We start from the raw sequence: 20,451 nt of genomic DNA on the forward strand, positions 1-20,451 counted from the left end.
CTGCAACTCAGAGATCACATGGTTACAAAGCAAATCTGAACCCACATGCTAAGTGGAGACCCACTGTGGCAAGTCCTACATATTTAACAGCATTGGTTGAGGCAGGCGGAAGCTAATGCCCCTTTTAGAGTATGGCAAGTTACTACAACCTTCTCATATACCTGTTTAACAGTAGCAAGTTTCTCTACATAGTTGTCTCCTGCCAGTTGTTTAATTGACTACAAAGGGATTGCTGAGTATAAAATATTGGCACTGTCACTTTGATAAAATGCAGGTGGTCGAAGAAGCATTTCTCCTGACTTCTCAGTGACAACAAATTATGTTTGGCAAGTTTCTCCAGAAATGAAGCCATCTGAACTTTAATAACTTTGTACCTAAATTTTTTTTCTAACTTACTGATCCTTTTTTATATTAATTTCATTACTTGTATAAGTACTAATTGAAATTGATTTCAAACAAGCTAGCAGCTGTTGAGATAATAAGCATATGCTTAGTGAAATATGAGTACAGCATTTAAAAACACAAGCCCTGGAATCAAAAAGTCTTGGGACTCAATGGCAGGTCCACCACCCACTAAAGCTGCTTGATGTCCTCTGTATCTCTCTTTTTTTTTTAAATACTTCTTTTTTTTTTTTTTTGACAGGCAGAGTGGACAGTGAGAGAGAGAGACAGAGAGAAAGGTCTTCCTTTGCCGTTGGTTCACCCTCCAATGGCCGCCGCAGCCAGCGCACTGCGCTGATCCGAAGGCAGGAGCCAGGTGCTTCTCCTGGTCTCTCATGGGGTGCAGGGCCCAAGCACTTGGGCCATCCTCCACTGCACTCCCTGGCCACAGCAGAGAGCTGGCCTGGAAGAGGGGCAACCGGGACAGAATTCAGTGCCCCGACCAGGACTAGAACCTGGTGTGCCGGCGCCGCAAGGCGGAGGATTAGCCTATTGAGCTGCGGGCACCGGCCTGATGTCCTCTGTCTCTTAATCCAGCCTAGCTCATCTGTGAAACAGGCATAGCACTCATTTCTACTCACAGGGTGGTAGTGCAGATTAAGTGCGTGTGTATCTGGCATGACATCTGTCCCATAGGAAATGCTTTAGAGATGATGGCTACTAGAAGTACTAGGCAATACTGAGCACCTGCCACTGAGGCTAGTAGTATACGCTTCCATGAGAGGGAAAAAAAAAATGAGTACCAAACTCAGTTGTCAATCTTAAGCAAATTTCCCTTCTGTTTGCAAGATAATTTTTGTATGTGGGACTCACAAAAGAATGATAGAATGTAAACCATCCAAGGGCAAAACTATAGGAATTCAAAGCAGAATTTTGTGCTACAACTGTGGAAGGAAACTTCCCTACAAAGTCAGAAGAATTTGAGAATATTTCACTCTGCCTCAATATGCCTCACTTGCAGAGATGATTCTGTTCAGCATTTTGCCCAAGAAAAGAAGAGACAACAAATGACCCTCTTTCAGAGTCAGCCACTGATGAACACTTCAGATTCACAGGGAAAGCTGCAGTCCAAAGGGCTCTTTGGCAGTTTAGTACTTCCATCATTTTGGGAGTTTCATCAACTTACTGTGAACTCTGACTGAGATACTGCATTTTGTACAACACAATTCCTCTCCATGAAGGACTGTCCCAGGTGTGGCAGAATGCCTAATATTCCAGGAGCATGTTGCACAAAAACCACCTCTGCATTCCCAACATCTTCCCTAGGGCAGTAGCCTTAACTGAGAGCCACCCGACCGGAGGAAGCATGTCCTCCAGCTAGCCAGTGTCCTAGTACCAGTATCGAAGCAGAGAGTCAGTCAGCCAGTTAGTTCATTGCCAAAATACTGCTTTAAGATACGCCAGTCTCTGCAACTTCAACCCCCGCTCTCCTGCACAATGCCTTGTTGCCCCACCAAGGAGTCTAAGGAGAGGACAGTAAGCCACCACGGCTGGGACTCATTCGTGACTGTGAGTCAGGAACAGTTGTCTGTGACTAAGGAGTCTAAATTCTGAAATTTAAAATAAAAGAGGATCTCTTTCCAATGAATTATTCATTTCTCATTCTTGCTGACAAAACAAAAAATGAGCGAGGGAAGGAAGAAAAAGAAGAGATAGAGAGAGGGAAGGGAAGAAGGAAGAGGGGAGAGAAAGAGAAAGAGAGAGAAAAAGAGGAAGGAAGGGAGGGAGGGAGGGAGGAGGGAGGGAGGGAGGGAGGGAGGGAAAGAAAAAGGAAGGAAGAAAGGGAGAAAGAAAAGAAACAAGAAAAGAAAAAAGAAAAGAAAGAGGGGGGCGGCACTGTGGCGCAGCGGGTTAACACCCTGGCCTGTGGTGCCAGCATCCCATATGGGTGCCAGTTTGAGACCCAGATGCTCCACTTCTGATCCAGCTCTCTTATGGCCTGGAAAAGGAGTAGAAGGTGGCCCAATACTTGGGCCCCTGCACCCACAGTAGAGACCCAGAAGAAGCTCCTGACTCCTGGCTTTGAACTGGCACAGCTCCAGCCGTTGCAGCCAATTGGGAAGTGAACCATCGGATGAAAGACATTCTCTCTCTCTCTCTCTCTGCCTCTCCTTTCTCTGTGTAACTCTGACTTTCAAATAAATAAATAAATCTTTAAAAAAAAAAAAAGAAAGAAAGAAGAGAAAAGAAAGAGAGAAAAGAAAAAAATAGGAAAGAGGAAAGAATTGAAGGAGGAAGAGAGGAAGGGGAGGGAAACCCTTCAAGGGTCAGGAGCCATCATCATCTTGTCATCATTTTTTGCTCCAGATATCCATACACAAGATACATTTTAAAAATGAACTCTAACCACAACGATGTTATTTGAAGATCTCTCAAGATAAGTAGAGCAAAAGCTAGAGTGTGGTTTTTCAGGTTAAAATGTTGTTTGCAATTACAAACAGTGGGAAGTGAAGGTTGTTGCCTAACAGCTCTGGGTTTCCAAGCTTCATGTTTAGAAGTAGCCACATTTTGCACTACATATTTGGAAAAACTCTGTATGTAAGATGACGTGACAAGTTCTAGTTTTGTTCCTTTTTTAAGGTTGATTGGCTTTGTAATTATGAAAGTGGATTCCCGAGTCATACTAATCGGGCTCACTCCTATGAAGTCTGTAACCTTGGGCAAGCACTCACAGCCAGTGCCTTGCTGTCCCTATCTGTAACATAGAGTTAATCATCATACCTACCTCATAGGATTTTTTTGGATGGAGTAAATGAGTTAATACATATAAAGCACTCAGCTAAGTTTCTGGCAGATAAAGAACATTCAATAAATGTTCAATATTACTGTTTTTGTTGTCACTACTACTGCTACTGCTGGTACCTGCACTGCATAAGAAATACTTGTCAGCCATGTAGAATTACATGTGAATAGACAAGTGAACTAGTTTTTAATCTTTGCAAACAAAGAAGGCTCTTGCTGGTGTAGTGCCATGGTGACAAAGGGCCCAAACTAAAGTCCTGGAAAATCCCAAGTGATTAATTCCTATGTGGAAGTTCCATGTTTTATGTTGGATTTTATAATTATTCCATTAAAGTTTCTTATTTAACTTCTACTTATAAAGACCTTATACAGGAAATTTATTTTCAAGTAGTGTTCCTAATTTTATTAATAAAATTATTTGATTATATGTAAGAAGATCTATGACTTGGTGGTAAGTGAAGTCAAATCCTTGTGACAAATATATTTACAAATGTTAAGTGAACAGCATTTTTCTCTGACCTAATAAATGTAGGCAATCATGATGAATACATGCTGAATAAGTGAAATTTTATTTTGTTAACACTGTAAGTCAAGCATATCACTTTATGAATAAGGTTTATGTTCAACAGTAGATAGCAAGAAATCTTGTAGAATTTCAATCTTGTAAAATAAGAAGGTCACAGAAGTGTATCTTATAAACAAATGAATCAGGACCCAATTACATTAGGGTAACACATTGACAATCACAAATGTGACATTAAAGAATCTTCCATCACACTTTGTCTTTGAGTATCTGACTTTAAAATATTCTGCAACCTTCTCCTTTAACTTCATGATGAGTGATAGTGACTGCTTCAGTACTTTGTGTTTTCCAAGCACCTGTGTCAAACATTTTCCGCTCTCAGGCTTTTCCTTATTTATTGCTACTGAAAATTATAGCCCTTGATTCAGCTATAAATTGAGCCAAAGCTAGTTTAAATATATGTGGAGCTTACACTATGAAGTGTCAGATAATTACAGGTCCCCTTATCCCTTAATCACAAATTAACACTCAATGGTCAACATAATTATTGAAAACATGGTATTCAAAGCAGACCTATTATTTAGAATTGCAGTGGGTAGAAGCAGGAGAGTTGGTGGGAACAGCTATTCTCTGCCACTTGGTGATTCACTCGGGTCAATTGTTGGCTCTAGGAGGTCTGTGTTTTCAAGTAAGAGGGTCCCTCAAGAAAGTGATTCACAATGATTCTTGACAGTGACTGAAAAACAATGTGTATATCAGTCAGCAAGGGGCAACTCAGAGAATAAACTAGCTCATGTCTCCCTGAGTAACAAAATGACTACAAGCAAACTGAAACCCTTGGAACTCAACTCTGAAGAAAATTCCTTTATACTCTTAAAACAACGGTGTGCAGGCCATAGCGCGCTGGCCGCGGTGGCCATTGGAGGGCGAACCAACGGCAAAGGAAGACCTTTCTCTCTGTCTCTCTCTCACTGTCCACTCTGCCTGTCAAAAAAAAAAAAAAAACACACACAACGTCCTAATATTTGTGAAATTAAGAAAATTAAAAATTACCTAAGTGCAGTTCTACATTTTTCACATTAATACCTCTTCCACAGTATAATATTTTCTTATATTTTCTTGTGTATGCGTGTGTGTTGATTTTTAAATTTATTTATTTACTTGAGATTTATTTTATTAATTTGAAAGAGTTACAGATAGAGGAAGAGACAGAGAGAGAGAAAGAGAGAGAGACCTTCCATACACTGGAGCTGGCTCTATCTGAAGCCAGGAGCCTCTTTTGGGTCTCCAGCACAGGTTGAGGGCCCAAGCACTTAGGCCATCTTCCACTGCTTTCCCAGGCCATAAGCAGAGAGCTGAACCAGAAGAGGAGCAGCCAGGACACGAACCAGTGCCCACAGAGGAAGGCAATGCTCTTAGCCCCAAAAGACACTTACAAAGAAGTGACCAAAGTTAAATTTTCAGGACAACACTGCAAAGAAGCAGCAGGAAAGCATGCCAGGGAGAGAGTGACAACTGCCAGTATAATATTTTCAATTTGTTTTTCCTTTAAATCTGTGACTTAAGGTGTAAGATGAGTAGGATTTTTTTTTTTTTTTTTAGACAGGCAGAGTGGACAGTGAGAGAGAGAGACAGAGAGAAAGGTCTTCCTTTGCCGTTGGTTCACCCTCCAATGGCCGCTGCGGCCAGTGCACCGCGCTGATCCAAAGCCAGGAGCCAGGTGCTTCTCCTGGTCTCCCATGCAGGTGCAGGGCCCAAGGACCTGGGCCATCCTCCACTGCACTCCTGGGCCACAGCAGAGAGCTGGACTGGAAGAGGGGCAACTGGGACAGAATCCGGTTCCCCGACTGGAACTAGAACCCAGAGTGCCAGCGCCACAGGCAGAGGATTAGTCTATTAAGCCGCGGTGCCGGCCAGATGAGTAGGTATTTTAAATGGATGAAAAGCATACCATTGCATCATATTCAATAACCCTAGATATTAAAAAGTAATGGAGGGAGCCAGTGATGTGGTGTAGTGGGTTAACCTACCGCCTGCGAAGCTTGCATCCCATGTGAACAATGGTTTGAGTTCTGGCTACTCCTGATCCAGCTCCCTGTTAATGCACCTCGGGAAAGAGCAGAAGATGGTCCAAATGCTCAGCCTTCTGACACCCATGTGGGAGACTTGGATGAAGCTCCTGGCTCCTGGCTTCAGCCTGGCACAGCCCAAGATCTCGCAGCCATTTGGGTAGAGAAACAGTGGATGAGAGATCTCTCTATGTGTTTCCCTCTCTGTCACTCTGCCTTTCAAATAAATAAAATAAATCTTATAAAATATTTTTTAATGGAGGAATGAAACAATCCCCCAAAATTTCTACAAATATTTAATAGGAAACGAACACTGCTTTTTACTCTTTAATAGGGAAATAATCTTCTGTTTTGCCCATTGTATGCCACAGTCTGGGTAATTGCTTTTAGAAACATTACTTAATCGATATGACAACTCCATTAGTAAGTAAGGAAACTGATATTCCAAGTTCTTAGATATTTTCCCAAAGGTACAACTAGTGAATTGTAACATGGGATTCAAATTAAATGGAGAATAATTCTTCTTAAGGAAAAAAAAGTATTGTTTAATCACTGTCATAATCTTGTAATAATTAATCTTGAGTTGTTTATTAATACTTGTAACTTTCCTTTGAACCTTATTTTAGGATATTAAAATGATTCTCCAAAGGAGTGTACATGTAGCTGGAAGTGATGGAGAGAGATCACCCTCAAGACTTACAGAGGAAAAGAAATGAAGATGAGTTGACAAATAATCTAACAAAAATCAAATGTGACTATGATATCTGTTATGTATATTATTGTTCTAAGTGTGAAATTATCTCTGCCAGTTTGTGAGAAACACTGAAAAGGAAATATTCCTGAACTCAAAGAATATTCTATAATAAACCTTGAAGAAAGAGAGCAAAAGCCCAAAGTAAGCAGGATTTATTTTGAAATGATTCTGAAAATAGAAACCACCAGAACAGTATGTTCAAAAGTAAACACAATCGTATGTCATAAGAAGGATCTACATTAGGCAGATACAGTGCAAATTATCTCCCTCCCAACTCCACATTTTGGTATCCTACAGTTCTTACTCTGTGCCTAGCAACATTATCCCGGGGGCCAAGGGCAAGGACAAAGCTACATTATTGAACTGTTAGTATAGTCCTGCTCCTACCACCTATTGGTAATGTTTTTTAAATTTTTTATTTATTTATTTATTTATTGAAAGGCAGAGTGGACAGTGAGAGAGAGACAGAGACAGAGAGAGAAAGGTCTTCCTTTACCGTTGGTTCACCCTCCAATGGCCACTGCGGCCAGCGTACCATGCTGATCCGAAGCCAGGAGCCAGGTGCTTCTCCTGGTCTCCCATGCGGGTGCAGAGCCCAAGGACCTGGGCCACCCTCCACTGCACTCCTGGGCCACAGCAGAGAGCTGGACTGGAAGAGGGGCAACCGGGACAGAATCCGGCGCCCCAACCACGACTAGAACCCAGTGTGCCCGCGCTGCAGGCAGAGGATTAGCCTATTGAGCTGCAGCGCCAGCCGGTAATTCTTTCTTAATAGAGTATATTTCCTTCCTAGCTGGATATACAGTTGTATTTTTTCACTTGACAGATTAGAGAGTTAAATTCAAGGATACTTACTTGAAAAAAAGTATTTTTTGTTTTGTTTTTTGACTTAAATGAGTAATCATTTCCGCCCGTGACTGGGCTTCTGTGATCCCTAACCCTCATGGTCTCCTCACTGGCTGCCGCTTCTGAGGTTCTCTCAGTGTATTCTCTTCTACTCAATTTCCAAACGTTGTGTGCACTAAGAAGCAGCCTACTCTACTGACAGTCAATCCCTGGAGATTTTGGGTACTGTAGAAGGTTGCAACCGTAAAATTTCTGTTTCCAACCTTCCCCCCCCAAATCCAGACTTCTATGTCCTAATGTCCACCTGATTTTCAGGTGAGTGGCTAGTAGTCACCTTGAACTCAACATTTATGAGGCTGAACTTTCCGATTTCCCTCACCCGCAAACCTGCTTCTCCACATCTTTCCCCATTTCAGACAATTTTGTCCTTCTGTTATTCAAACCAAAGACCTTGAAGTCATTCTTGACATCTCCCTTTCTCTCCTGTCCTACTTTAGTCCATCAGCATATTAGATGGGTACACCTTCAAAGTGCATCTATAAAGTATTCGTCCTTGTCCCTTCTGTCAAAAGAAGCCTGCTCTAAGCCACCACTGTCTCTTGCCTGAATTGTTGCAGAAGCCACCTAGGAGCCATCCTGTTTCTGCTGTCCCTTCCTCTACAGGCTGCTCTTACCACAGCAGCCAGCAGGAGCCCATTATAATGCAGCAGAACAAGCCACACTTAGGCTCCAACCCTCTGTTGGTATCCTCTCTCGGGAAGATGCCAGCCCAAGTCCTCATATTGATCTTCCCTCCTGCTGTCCCTGACCTCATCTGCGGCTCTCCACCATTCTCACTCTGCTTAAGTGTCAAATCCACCTTTGCAGATCTTGGGATGCAATGGAACACTCCAGCCACAGGGCCCTTGTACTTGCTATTCTCTCTGCTTGGAATAATTTTTCTCTCACATCTCTGGGCAGCTTGTCCTGTGCCATCCTGTGGGTCTGTGTTCCAAAGCTACTTTGTCAGTAAAGCCTTCTCTCACAACCTAACACAAAATGGGAACAAACCCTGCTTGTATTTCACTCCATCGCACTTAGCAATGTCTGAGAAGCTAAGTCTTTTCTTTCATCTCAAAACTCTGATAGGCTGGAAGTTCCATGAGGTTGTGTTTTTTGTATATTTTCTTTATTGCTGTGCTCCAGAACATGAGACTGAAATCAGAGCCAGTCTCAAGGCAAAGGCTCACCTGAGTCTCCATTCCCAAACCTTTGTCTTCAGTGTAATTGAGCATACTGAGTGAGAAGTGTGCTTGGGAGATGGAGAGGAAACCTTACCTCACATTTTTAATTTTCAATTTAGTTGATACACATGTGGAATAACATGGTAACTCTAATTATCCTAGAGAAGAGAGAAGATGTATATCTGAAAACAGAGTTCAGATAGATGAAGCATCATGGTAAGGAAACAGGCAGCAAACTAATCCACATCTCATTAAGGATGGTCTAAGATAACACAATATTATATCTGAGTAGAAAAATGCAAAAGCAGAGGAAACAGCATTGCTGCTATAATGGTTTTCTTTCACAAAGCAGGTAAGTAGAAAAATTGTAGACTCTCTCTCCTGAAGTCCACTAATCCAGCTCCCAAGGGGTCTCCTAGTGATATTTACCTCATCTCAGGTTCATTCATCACCATCAGAATTAAGCAGATGTGATCACTGCACGTTGATTGCACATGACCCAGAGATTCAAAAGGCACACTCCCAAAGCAAGCGCTAGAGTGTGCAAGGAGAGCCACTTCAGGCTGAAACCCGAGGTTGCATGAAATTCTCCCCAAGTGCGAATGCACTGGCTGTCCATCTCCCTGAGGACCTTCAAGCTTTAGAGTTGTCGTGAATGCCTCACCATCTTCACACCATTCTGATCATGTAGCAGGTTTCAAAGTCTGTGCACACAAACACACACACATACCCACTTCCGGATTTTTGGAAAGTTGTGTGGTGACTCAAAGAAATTAATGGGTGTGAGCATTTGGGGCAGTTACTTTAGATGCCACTTGGGACACCCACATTCCACATCAGTGGCTAGGTTCAGTCCCACCTCTGCTCCTGACCCCAGCTTCCTGCTAATGCACATCCCAGGAGGTAGCAGTGATGGCTCAACTAACTGAGTCCCTGACATCCACATAGAAGGACTGGATGGAGTCCCTGGCTCTTGGCTTTGTCCTGGTTCAGCTTCAGCTGTATGAGGCATCTGGGGAGTGAACCAACAGATGGAAGATCACTCTGTCTCTGTCTGCTGCTCAAATAAAAGAAAAATAGATACAAATTTACCAAAAAAAGAAGTTAATGACATATTAAACTTACAAGTAACCAAAACCCCCTAATCTCTGTCTTAAGAGTTTTAGTTAAACCATATTCCACCTATCTCAATAGTAGCAATTTTTAAAAATTAAAACACAAGTACTTAGCTATGACTCTATTAAAGTTATTTCACATTAAACCTCATATTTTGTCTTGTCATGGTATTAAAATTTGTTTTTTTTATGTATTTATTTATTTATTTGACAGGCAGAGTTAGACAGTGAGAGAGAGAGACAGAGAGAAAGGTCTTCCTTCCGTTGATTCACTCCCCAAATGGCTACTACGGCCGGCGTGCTGCACCGATCCGAAGCCAGGAGCCAGGTGCTTCCTCCTGGACTCCCATGCGGGTTCAGGGCCCAAGCACTTGGGCCATCCTCCACTGCCTTCCCGGGCCAAAGCAGAGAGCTGGCCTGGAAGAGGGGCAACCTGGACAGAATCCGACGCCTCAACCGGGACTAGAACCCGGGGTGCCGGCGCCACAGGCGGAGGATTAGCCTAGTGAGCCGTGGTGCCGGCCTGATATTAGAATTTGTAACCTGGTTCCATCCTCCAGCACTCATGTTTCATCTGTTAATAGGTAGCAATACCTGTTCTGGTCCCAGGGCATGGGGGAAGAAAACCACCTGTCTTTTTCCCTAAGAAATGCTCGGAGGCCTTGGGCTGTCTGGACCTTCCAGACAGTATCTTCATGCCCTTCCAAGTACTTGTCCTGCCCTAATACTTTCTTGTTGTTGTGTTCCCTTTACTATTTTTTTTTTTTTTTGACAGGCAGAGTGGATAGTGAGAGAGAGAGAGACAGAGAGAAAGGTCTTCCTTTTTGCCATTGGTTCACCCTCTGATGGCCGCCGCGGCCGGCGCATCGTGCTGATCCAAAGCCAGGAGCCAGGTGCTTCTCTTGGTCTCCCATGCGGGTGCAGGGCCCAAGCACTTGAGCCATCCTCCACTGCCTTCCCGGGCCATAGCAGAGAGCTGGACTGGAAGAGGGGCAACCGGGACAGAATCCGGCGCCCCAACCGGGACTAGAACCCGGAGTGCCGGCGCTGCAAGGCAGAGGATTAGCCTGTTAAGCCACAGCGCCGGCCATGTTCCCTTTACTATTAAGGAAGTGTGGTTTCTTCAGCTGCAGGTCTCAGGCAGACCAGAGGGCCTGGTGTTAACAGAGGTCACCTTTGGATGCCAGAACGTCCACTAGCTATCGAATATAGAACATTTGTATGGCTGGGGAGAAAGGGAAGGAGTTTTTGAGTAGCAGATTTTTTTATAGCAGGCAGCCAATTAAATGTGCAAGTACCACTTATAACAAAATGAAGTCACTTGTCTTTTTAATTACCAACTAAGTCCTTCACACGGATTCAAACTATTGTTAAAAGAATTTAATGAGGTCTTGGCAAAAGCAATGAATGTGACCCTGGTATTGCATTTACTTACTTTGGAAAGTCACTAAATGATATAATTTTAGTACAAGAGAAATTTTGTAGACAATCTGGTAAAACTCCCTGCATTCACAGAAAACTCCTCCACAACATTCTTAGGGAGCCTCTGTTCTCAGTTTAATATGTCAGTAGCTGAACACGTGTGCCCTGCTGTATCTGGAATTTTCATAACATTCAAGATATATCTAGTCAAATTAGTTGGGGAAGTTTGGGGAGCTTCCTAATTTAAAACTGAATAGTTAATCAGATTTTACATCTCCCAAGCAAGACTGTCCAATTCAGAACTCTGCACATGCCACCCAAAGACCATTTTTGAGAAACCAGCCATCAAAGGGTCATCATGTCAGAGGGAACTACACAGCTGAGCCAGCCACTCTGCTCAGCGGTAGAACTAGTGTACGTGATTATCCTTGAGTGTTCCTTAGATTGCAAAATTTTGAGGTCACTCAGAACTCATCCAAAAGCTTAATATTACAGTATTGGTTAAGAGTGTTATATTACTATAGTTTTAATGATCTGTGATTACTTTGAAATTTACTATATATGAGTGAAATGGTCCTTATTCCATTCAGTTATGTTTTATAGCCATTGTCTATATTCCTACTGAACTAGGGTCTTTTTCCTTTTATTTGTTAAACTTCTTATTTGGTGAAGGTTTAATCCTTTTAACTGTAAAATAAATTTAAAATCTATTATCTCAAAATCTAAAAAAAAAAAAAAGGGGAGGGAGGAAGGAGGGGGAAAAAAGGGAGAGGGAGAGAGGGAGAGTGGGAATATCATTATAATATTAGAATTATATCTACAAAGACATTGAACTGTTAAAAACTAATTAAAATTTTAATTTTTTTTAATCAAGTAAATGGGCTGACATTGTAGCACAGTGGGTTAAGCCACTGCCTGCAATGTTGGAATCCCATATGGACACCAGTTCAAATCATGACTGCTCCACTTCCAATTCGGTTCCCTGTAAATGTGCCTGGGAAAGCAGCAAAAGATGGCCCACGTGTTTGGGCTCATGCCACCATGTGGGAGACCTGGATGGAGTTCCAGGTTCCTGGCTTTGCCCTGGCCCAGCCCCAGTATTGTGACCATTTGGGGAGTAAACCAATGGATGGAAGATTCCCCACCTCACCCTCAGTTCTATAACTATGTCTTTCACATAAATAAATTTTTTTAAAAAGCCAAGAGATGATAACACTCTTTTCTACTAAATAAATATAGCACTACTAATATAGCAATGAATGAATTACTTGAAGAAAAGATAGTAAAAGAAAGGCAAATGTCCATTAATGTGTTCTCTGTGCAAAAAAAAAAGAAAAAAAAAGCCTTGTGTGCCATTTTTGTTGGTTGTTGCAAAGTGAAAGATGCATGACAGAGCTGTGAAGCTGGAGGAATTTACAGTCTTACTCATCTATTTCTTTGTCTTCTCTTTCTTCCTTTGAAAGGATCTCCTTTCACACCTGACCCTCAGTGTCTACTTACTGTCAAGAGCCATTTTTCTTCTTTAATAAAGATATATTTTGAATCAAATCCAGGAGGAAACCTGCAAGAGCAGTCACTGTTTCTTCTAAATCTTCAAGCATCAACTGCTTGAAATAGCTGCTTCCTTCCTTCCTTTCTTTCTTTCTTTCTTTATTTATTTTGACTGCAGTAAGAGTTCCTTTTTCTTTAAGGTTTGACAGGGAGGTGGGTCAACAAAATTGCCAAACAGGTATTCTTTAAAGTAGTACAGTCTCACATGTGAGGATAACTCCAAGGGCACTGCCCTATTAAAACACTGAATATTGTTGACTACATACAACAATATTGCTTTTCCTTGAAGTAACCTCTTATGGGAAGGACATAATCTCTTGGGCTGTGTTCAGCCTCCAGAATCTTCAAATTTCTGAAGTTTCAAACTTTCTTTTCAATTTATTTTTCATTTTCATTTTAATTATTTTTTTAACTTTTATTTAATAAATATAAATTTCCAAAGTACAGCTTATGGATTACAATGGCTTTTCCCCCCCATAACTTCCCTCCCACCCGCACCCCTCCCATCTCCCACTCCCTCTCCCATTCCATTCACATCGATTCATTTTCAATTCTCTTTATATACAGAAGATCGATTTAGTATATATTAAGTAAAGATTTCATCAGTTTGCACCCACACAGAACATAAAGTGTAAAATACTGTTTGAGTACTAGTTATAGCATTTATTCACATTGAACAACACATTAAGGACAGAGATCCTACATGAGGAATAAGTGCACAGTGACTCCTGTTGTTGACTTAACAAATTGACACTCTTCTTTATGGCATCAGTAATCTCCCTAGGCTCTTGTCATGAGTTGCCACGGCTATTGAGGCCTTTTGAGTTCGCTGACTTTGATCTTATTTAGACAAGGTCATAGTCAAAGTGGAAGTTCTCTCCTCCCTTCAGAGAAAGGTACCTCCTTCTTTGATGGTCCGTTCTTTCCCCTGGGATCTCACTCACAGAGATCTTTCATTTAGGTCGTCTTCTTTTTTTTTTCCTATGGTATCTTGGCTTTCCATGCCTACAATACTCTCATGGGCTCTTCAGCCAGATCCGAATGCCTTAAGGGCTGATTCTGAGGCCAGAGTGCTGTTTAGGACATCTGCCATTCTATGAGTCTGCTGTGTATCCCACTTCCCATGTTGGATCATTCTTTCCCTTTTTGATTCCATCAGTTAGTATTAGCAAACACTAGTCTTGTTTATAAGATCCCTTTTTTGTTCTACTTAATACTATTGGTTGAACTCTATAATTAACACACAATTATTCTTAGGTGTTTAAATTTAACTGAAAAGCAATCTCTATTAAATATAAGAGTGGGAATAAGAGAGGGAGGAGATGTACAATTTGGGACATGCTCAAACCTACTTGCCCCAAATGATGGAGTTAGAAATGTGCCAGGGGATTCCAATACAATCCCATCAAGGTGGCATATACCAATGCCATCTCACTAGTCCAAGTGATCAATTTCAGTTCACAATTGATCATACTGATAGGTCTAAGAGTCAAAGGGATCTCATTTTAATTAAATTTTAACAGATTCAATATGATTTGTAGATAGGAGTCTAAGACTATGATGATATTCCCCTCTTCCTTCCCTACTTCCCATCCTTCTTCCTTCTACCTTGCTTTTTTTGTTTTTGTTTTTGAAATAACACGATTTAAATTTACATTACACTAAAAAAAATTTAACACTTCACAGAATAAGAAATTTAACAAGTAAAAAGCAAAAAGACCCTACTTTAGTGGGAATATAGACAATAGCTATAAACAATAATTAAATGGAAAAATGACCATTTCACCCTTATACAGTATTTTTTGCCAATTATTCATTCATAATTTCTTCCAGTGAAATGCAAGCAATGACAATGTAACATCTAAATATTTCCTGTGTGGTTATAAAATAATAATTAAGTTCATTGAGTCTTTAAGCCATTTCTTCTCAACAGTTTATGCTCAAGAATAATTTTATGCAGATTGCAATGCAAATAATTATACATTACATTTTTTTGTACTCTATTGGTTACCAGAGATCAGGGAAAACATATATTTGTCTTCTGGGGAAAAGCTTATTTCACCAAGTATAATGGTTTCCAGCTGCATCATTTTTGTTGTGAAAGACAGCATTTCTTTTATTTTATGGCTGACATGCTATATTGTATATGTACCACATTTTCTTAATCCAGTCATTGGTTGATGGGCATTTGGGTTGATTCCATATCTTAGCTATTGGGAATTGAGCTGCAGTAAACATGGGAGTATAGATAATTTTCAAATACTGATTCAATTTATTTTGCATAAATTGCCAAGAATGGATGGCTGGGTCATATGGCAGGTCTATTTTCAGTTTTCTGAGTCATTTCCATACTTAGTCTCAGGTCTTAAATTTAGCTCTTTGATCCATCTTGAGTTGGTTCTTGTATATGGTGAGAGGTATGGATATAATTTCATTCTTCTACATATATAAATCCAATTTTGCCAGCATCATTTGTTTAAGAGACTATCTTTACTCCACTGTATGGTCTGAAAACTTCTGTCAAAAATTAGGTTTTTTTTTTTTCATATGTGGATTAATTTTGGGGGCATCTATTCTGTTCCATTGATCTATATATCAATTTTTATGTCAGTACCATGATGGGTTTTTTGTTTGTTTGTTTGTTTGTTAATTTGACAGGCAGAGTTAGACAGTGAGAGAGAGAGAGACAGAGAGAAAGGTCTTCCTTCCACTGGTTCACCCCCCAAATGGCCACCACAGCCAGCACGCAGCACACTGCGCTGATCCAAAGCCAGGAGCCAGGTGCTTCCTCCTAGTCTCCCATGTGGGTTCAGGGACCCAAGCACCTGGGCCATCCTCCACTGCCTTCCTGGGCCACAGCAGAGAGCTGGACTGAAAGAGGAGCAACTGGGACTAGAACCTGGCAACTATATGGGATGCCAGCGCCGCAGGTGGAGGATTAACCAAGTGAGCCATGGCGTCGGCCTCCATTTTTTTTTTTTTAAACAGGCAGAGTTAGACAATGAGAGAGAGAGATGGACAGAAATGTCTTCCTTTTTCCGTTGGTTCACCCCCCAATTGGCTGCTACAGCCGGCACGCTGCGCCAATCCGAAGCCAGCAGCCAGGTGCTTCCTCCTGGTCTCTCACGCGGATGCAGGGACCCAAGCACTTGGGCCATCCTCCACTGCCTTCCTGGGCCACAGCAGAGAGCTGGACTGGAAGAGGAGCAACCAGGACAGAATCCAGCGCCCCAACCTGGACTAGAACCCGCAGTACTGGCACCGCAGGTGGAGGATTAGCCTAGTGAGCCGCAGCACCGGCCCCCCATGATGTTTTAATTACTGTACCTTTGTAGTATACATTGAAGTCAGGTACTTTGATTGCCTCCAGCTTGATTTTTGTTGTTCAAGATCTTTCTGGCTGTTCTGGTGATTCCATGTGAATTTTAGGGTTGCTTTTTCTAGTTCTGTAAAGAATGACATTGGTATTTTGATAGGGTTTGCAGTGAATCTGTAGATTACTTTAGGTAGTCTAGACATTTAAATGAAATTGATTCTTCTGATCCATGAGCAAGAAATATCTTTCCATTATTTTGTGTGTCCTTGATGATTTCTTTCATCAATATTTGATAATTTTCATTGCAAAGACTTTTTACTTCTTTGGTTAAATTTATTCCTAAATATTTGATTTTTTGTTGCTATTGTGAATGGTATTTCTGCTTGATTTCTCTTTCTGTGAGTTCATCATTAGCATACAAAAAAGCTACCATTGTTGTATATTTATTTTGTAACCTGAAACTTTACTGAATTGTTTTTTTTTTTTTATCAATTCTAACACAGTTTGGTGAAGTGTTTAAGGTTTTCCATGTACAATATCATGTCATCTGTAAACATTTATATTTTAACTTCTTTCTTTCCAATTTCAATGCCCTTTATCTCTTTCTCCTCCCTAATTGCTCTTGCTAAAACTTCCAGTGCTATATTGAGTAAGAGTAATGGAAGTAGACATCCTTGTCTTGTTCCAGATCTGAGGGGAAAAGTGTTCAGCTATTCCCCAATCAGTATGATATTGGCTGTTGGTTTGTCACATACGGCCTTTATAATTTTGAGGAATTTTCCTTCTATACCTGATTTGTGGAGAGTTATTATTGTGAAGCGTGTTGAATCTTACCAAATGCTTTCTCTGCATGTGTTGAGATGACCACTTGATTTTTGTTCTTCATTCTATTGATGTGATTTATGATGTTTATTGATTTGTGAATGTTACCCTTGCATTTCCAGAGTAAATTCCACTAATGTATGATATTTTTATGTGGTTTTGGATTCAATTTGCTAGTATTTTGGTGAGAATATTTTCATCTATGTTCATTAAGGATATAGGTCTGTAATTTTCTTTTGATATTGTGTCTTTCTTTGGTTTTGGTATCAAAGTAATGCTAGCCTCATAAAAAGAGTTTGGCAGAATAGAACTTGTTACTTCTATCTGACTATGTTTGGTAACCACTATCCAACCTTCCTCTTCTCACCCTTCTTTCCTTCATGACCTTAATGTTCTAAATTCTGTTCTACTATTTTTTAACTTCCACATATGAAAGAAAACATTTGTGATTTGTCTTTCTGTGTCAAGCTTATTTCACCTAATAAAGTTATCTCCCTTTCCATCCATTTTGCTGCAAGTATTAGGATCTGATATTTTAAAGATGTATAGCATTCCGTTGTGCATATGAATATATCATGTTTTCTTTATCCATTCATCCATTGATGGACATCTAGGTTGATTCTGTATCTTACCTATTATGATTAGTGCTGCAATGAGCATAGTATCTTTTCTATATGCTGATTTTATTTCCTTCATATATACCCAGAAATGTGGTAGTTAGATCATAAGATCTATTTTTAGTGTTTTGAGGAATATCCATAGTGTTCTCTGTAATGACTGTGCTAATTTACATTGCTACCAACAGTATATAAGGATTCCATTTACTTCAAATCATCACCAGCATTTTAAAAAATCTTTCTGATAACAGTCATGCTAACTAGAGTGAGATGATACCTCATTGTGGTATCATTGCCAAGTATCAGTTGGCTTCAGTTGTGTAAATTAACTTTGGGAATCTCTATTCTCTTCCATTTATCTATGTGTCTATTTTTATGTATTATCACACTATTTTGGTTACATTAGCTCTGTAGTATGTCTTAAAATTGGGTATCATGATGTCGCCAGCTCTACTATTTTTGTTCAAGATTGATTTCACTGTTCAGGGTCTTCTATGCTTCTATGTGAATTTTAGAATTGTTTTGTCCAGTCCTATTAAGAATGTCATTTGTATTTTAATGGGGATTGCACTGAATGTTTATATCACTTCAGGTAATAGGAACATTTTAGCAATATTAAATCTTCCAATCCATGAACATGGGATGTCATTTCGCTTTTCTGTGTCTTCTTCAATTTCTTTCATCAGTGTTTTGCAATATTCATTGTAGAGGTCTTTTACACCTTAGCTAAATTACTCCCAGGTACTTTTTTGTAACTTTGTCAATGTGATTTCTTTAAAAAAAAAAAAGAAAAAGATTTATTTATTTATTTAAAAGGCAGAGTAACAGAGAGGGAGAGGAGAGGCAGAGAGAGAGAGAGAGGTCTTCCATCTGCTGGTTCTCTCCCAGATGGCCACAACAGACAGAGCTGGGCTAATCTGAAACCAGAAGCCAGGAGCTTCTTCCTGGTCTCCCACACAGGTGCAGAGGCCCAAGGACTTGGGCCATCTCCCACTGCTTTCCCAGGCCACAGTAGAGGGCTGGATCATATGTGGAGCAGCTGGGTCTTGAACCAGCACCCAGATGGGATGCTGGCACAGCAGGCAGCAGTTTTGCCTGCTATATCATAGTGCCAGCCCCCAGAGTGATTCCTCTTATAATTTATTTTTCAGAGAGTTCATTATTGTTGTATAAAAATGTTACCAAAAATGGTGTGGGCTACCATCCATGTGCGAGACCTCAACTGAATTCATGTTCCTCTTTTCAACCTGGCCCCATCATGTCTCCTGCAAGTATTTGGGTGGTGAACCAGTGGATGGGAGATCTGTTATTATCTAGCTATCATCTTTCTGTCATCTCTCTCTCTCTCTACCACCCCCTTTCCCTGTCTGTCTGCTCCTGAAGTAAATTTTTAATGCTACTGTCTTTATTTGTTTTTTACAGTTTTTATGTATTTATTTGACAGGTACAGACAGAGAGGGTGAGACAGAGAGAAAGGTTCTATCCATTGGTTCACTCCCCAGATTGCCGCAACGGCCAGAGCCAGGCCAATCCAAAGCCAGGAGCCAGGAACTTCTTCCAGATCTTCCCCATGGATGCAGGGGCCCAAGCACTTAGACCATCTTCTATTGCTCTCCCAGGTCATAGGCAAAGAGCTGGATCAAAGTAAGAGCAGATCATGTGGGATTCCAGTGCTGCAGGTGGAGCCTCAATCTACTGTCACAGTGCCGGCCCCAATACTACTGTTTTTTTGTATCTTGCAAATTCACTAGATTTGTTTATTGTGTCTAAGAGTATCTTGGTTTTTAGGTTTTTCTCTATATAAAATCAATAAAATCATGTCATCTGCAAACAGGAATAATGAGACTTCCTCCTTTCCTATTTACATGCCTTTTATTTCTCTCTTTTCTGTTAATTCTAGCTAAGGTTCCAGTACCATAATGAATAAAAGCACTGAGCATGAACACCTTTGCCTGGTTTCAGATCTTAAAGGAAATGTTTTCAGTTTCTATATGATGTTGGCTCTAAGTTTGTCATATTTGGTCTTTATTATGTTGAGGTATTTTGTTTCTATACCTGAGGTTTTTCTTTTTCTTATCATGAACGGATGTTGAACTTTGTTGAAATATCGATTGACATGATCGTTTGGTTTTTGCCCTTTTTTCTGTTGATGTGATGTATTACATATACTTATTCGCCCATGTTGAATCATTCTGATATCCCAGGGATAAATCCCACTTGATCATGATGGATTATCTTTTGACTTGTCATTGAATTCAGTTTGTTAGTGTTTTGTTGAGAAGTTTTGTAACTATATTCATCCAGGACACTGGTCTACAGTTTTCTTTTTTGTTTGTTTGTTTTGTCCTTATCTGGTTTTGGAATAAAAAAAAATTCTGGCTAGCTTCTCTCTTTTACAATTCTTTTGGCATAGTTTGGGAAAAAATGAAAGTATTTCTTCCTTAAAAGTTTTGTAGAAATCAGCAGTGAAGTCATCTGATCCTGGACTTTTCTTTACTAGGAGAAATTCCTTTATTTTTTTTTAACTTTCATTTAATAAATATAAATTTCCAAAGTACAGCTTTTGTATTACAGTGGCTTTTTCCCCCCAAAACTTCCCTCCCACCCACAACTAGTACTAGTTATAGCATTAATTCACATTGTACAACACATTAAGGACAGAGATCCTACATGGGGGGAAAGTGCACAGTGACTCCTGTTGTTGATTAACAATTGACACTCTTGTTTATGGCGTCAGTAATCACCCGAGGCTCTTATCATGAGTTGCCACGGCTATGGAAGCCTTTTGAGTTCGCCAGCTCAGATCTTATTTAAAGAAGGTCATAGTCAAAGTGGAAGTTCTCTCCTCCCTTCAGAGAAAGGTACCTCCTTCTTTGATGGCCCGTTCTTTCCACTGGGATCTCAATCACAGAGACCTTTCATTTAGGTGGGTTTTTTTTTTCTTTTTCTTTTTTCTTTTTTTTTTTTTTTTGCCAGAATGTCTTGGCTTTCCATCCTCATGTACTTCTAC

At 40.5% G+C, this 20,451-nt stretch overlaps 1 protein-coding gene across 1 annotated transcript in view; it reads left to right on the forward strand.

Annotated features, from left to right (window-relative positions):
- The window catches only part of SPEF2 (sperm flagellar 2), a 184,048-nt gene extending 177,557 nt beyond the window's left edge, over positions 1-6,491 (forward strand). Inside the window, exon 35 of the mRNA XM_062211927.1 lies at positions 6,402-6,491. Coding sequence (XP_062067911.1) covers positions 6,402-6,491 — 90 coding nt within the window. The remainder of the gene's footprint in view (positions 1-6,401) is intronic.
- The last annotated feature ends 13,960 nt before the right edge of the window (positions 6,492-20,451 follow it).

Source organism: Lepus europaeus, chromosome 15 (genome assembly GCF_033115175.1).
Source record: "Lepus europaeus isolate LE1 chromosome 15, mLepTim1.pri, whole genome shotgun sequence".
In the NCBI taxonomy this organism is placed as follows: domain Eukaryota; kingdom Metazoa; phylum Chordata; class Mammalia; order Lagomorpha; family Leporidae; genus Lepus; species Lepus europaeus.